This window comes from Oratosquilla oratoria, chromosome 40 (genome assembly GCF_046742065.1).
Source record: "Oratosquilla oratoria isolate Oo_2021 chromosome 40, ASM4674206v1, whole genome shotgun sequence".
Classification (NCBI taxonomy): Eukaryota; Metazoa; Arthropoda; class Malacostraca; order Stomatopoda; family Squillidae; genus Oratosquilla; species Oratosquilla oratoria.
The window spans coordinates 29355606-29358105 of NC_134816.1; the positions used below are offsets into that span (position 1 = coordinate 29355606).

General features: G+C 41.2%; 1 protein-coding gene across 1 annotated transcript in view; it reads right to left on the reverse strand.

Annotated features, from left to right (window-relative positions):
• Positions 1–1684: 1684 nt before the first annotated feature.
• The window catches only part of LOC143020519 (uncharacterized), a 10891-nt gene continuing 10075 nt past the window's right edge, over positions 1685–2500 (reverse strand). The window contains exon 4 of the mRNA XM_076176949.1: positions 1685–2451. Within this exon, the coding sequence (XP_076033064.1) occupies positions 1856–2451 (596 nt within the window). The 3' untranslated portion in view covers positions 1685–1855. The remainder of the gene's footprint in view (positions 2452–2500) is intronic.

The following is a 2500-nucleotide window of genomic DNA, read 5'->3' on the forward strand; positions in this document are numbered from 1 at the left end:
GAGTAAAATTCTTTGGGATGAAAGCGAGCACTGAAAACGATCACAAACCAACACTTCACGGAAGGACCTAAATGGACCTGAATTCGTTATATGACTGTATCCAGTAAGGGCAGTTGAGTTCCACACCAGTAGAACTCGGTACGTGACACAACTATCTCTATAAAGGGTAGATGGTGCTCAACATCAGTAGATCTAATGTCGTGATACGCTTAGATCCAAGAAAAGTAGATGAATTCAACACCAATAGGTTTAGATTCGTTGTGATACTAGATTCGTAAAGGGTAGATGGTGTTCAACATCAGTAGATCTAATATTGTTTTACAATTAGATCCACGAAAGGTAGATGAATCTAACACCAGTAGATTTAGATTTGTCATGATACTAGATCCGGAAAAGGTAAATGGGGTTGAACACCAACGAACTCGCCCACCACATGGTTAAATCCAGAAAAAGCTGATAGGATTCAGTGCCAGTAAGTACCGTGGTATAGAAATGTGTGTGAAAGCCAATTTAGAATAAGAGATATGTCCAATTTAGGCGATGATATCTTTTCGCTAGCCGGGACGACATGTTATTTGATTTTTTTTTTCTCCCTAATATTTCATCAGTAATGTTCGGGGGAGAGATTTTTTTTTTCTTTTTTTTTAAGAACTGATTATATCAGGTTAATACGTCATCGCATACCACGAAGTGACAAGAAAAAGAACTACAGTACAAAATCTTGGAGGAAGAAACTCACCACTCACCATTTTCATTTCCATGTAGTGGGAAGTGAGAAACCTCTGGTAAGGCAAAGCCCTGTCAGTTCCAGTAAAGCGCTGGATTTTTTTTTTTTTTTTTTTTTTTTTTTTTTTTTTAAGGCCGATGTTGGGTCGCCTTCCCAGCATACCCAGGGCTGTCGAAAACCAACGCAGCAACCCACAGTGGGGCCCGGGGATCGAACTCACGACCACCTGCTCATGATTTCGACACGATATCCACTGGGAGGAAGAGAGAACTTAGTATTAAAATGTACCACCAGATATCACTATGAGACTGAAGAAGACTTGTGGAAAATGTGGTAAAGCAGAGATCGGAGGAAGATAACACGATAAAGGAAATCTAAAACCTCCTTCCTTCCTTGTAATTATTTATTTAATGTTACATTATACAGATATGAAGGTAACTTGGGTTATTCCACTGATACACACTATGATCTATCTTAGAAGATTTAAATGAGATAAACATCATTAATTATTTATTTATTGAGTGGTTTCCTGTCAGCTAAATAGATTCAATTGGAGTCAGTCAGAACAGATATATGTGTGTGTATATGTGAATGTGTGCATGTATATATGTATATATATATAAGTTTACGTGTACGACTTCACTCCTGAATGGATTAAAGAGAAAAAAAGTGAGCTGTTAAACCCTTGTCACACATGCGCGACTCAAATGAGTTCGTTTAATTAAACAGAAACGACTTAGGTTACAATCTTTTACTTTTCGAATCTCCAAATGTCAAATCACCTTTGCGTCATATATCGAAAAGCTGAATGACGAACTACACATACATACATACATACATATACCAAAGGCTTTTTCCCCCTACATGGGGGGGTAGCCAAAAATAAAAAGGCATAGAAACCACTCCCACCCATTCCATTTCCTATATATTCCACTCCCCTCCACCCTCCTCCCTCCATCTTATCTTGGCACCTCCTGGATGACGAACTAAGAATTTAAACCTATACGAATGTTAGACACATTCTTGAAGTGTCCTTAGCGAAGTCTAGAATACTGTAGGCGATGTCGTCTTCCAAGTTTTCAAGTTCACAACATTTGCCAAGAATCTTGACTGTGTGACGGGGAGACTTTAATGAACTGTTACGGTAGCGGGTAGAATTTGAACTTCGCAAAGAACAAGGAAGTTGGACACCAAAGTCTGGATGGACACAAAGCGACCCACAAGAGGATTCTTCGCTTTCAGAGTGATCACCACACTGCTCACCTCTTCACCCGAACTCCTCGCCAAGAACTCAAAACTACTAAAGTCCCCTTCAGAAGACCTGTTCCCGACCTTGACCTCAATATCCCGGAAGTAAGAAGTCGTCGATCGGTAGAGTCTGACCCTAATGGAGCTCACCGGATGGAAGTCTCCGAGATCGGCGAGCCACCAGGAGTTCTTCGCGTTCTCGGACCAGAAGCAGGTTCCTTCTTGAGTGGTTTGTTTACAGTAGTACCCATCGATGGCGTAGGATGCCGGGTAGTCCGTAGAGTAGGAATTTCCTGTTGCTGTGGCTTTGAGGGCTAAATCTCGAGGATGAGCCCACCTCGAGTAGCACTTGCCTTCCACCACCTTGCTCCCTTTCCATGACAGGCTGATAGATGTCGAGTACAAGGCGCATCGATGTTCTGAAAGAAACAGTGACTTAGTATTAGAATCCAAACGTATTTCTGTGGAATTTGAACCTGTTTGACAGTCAGAGGATTTAAAATCAACAAGGCTAACGTGGGGGAG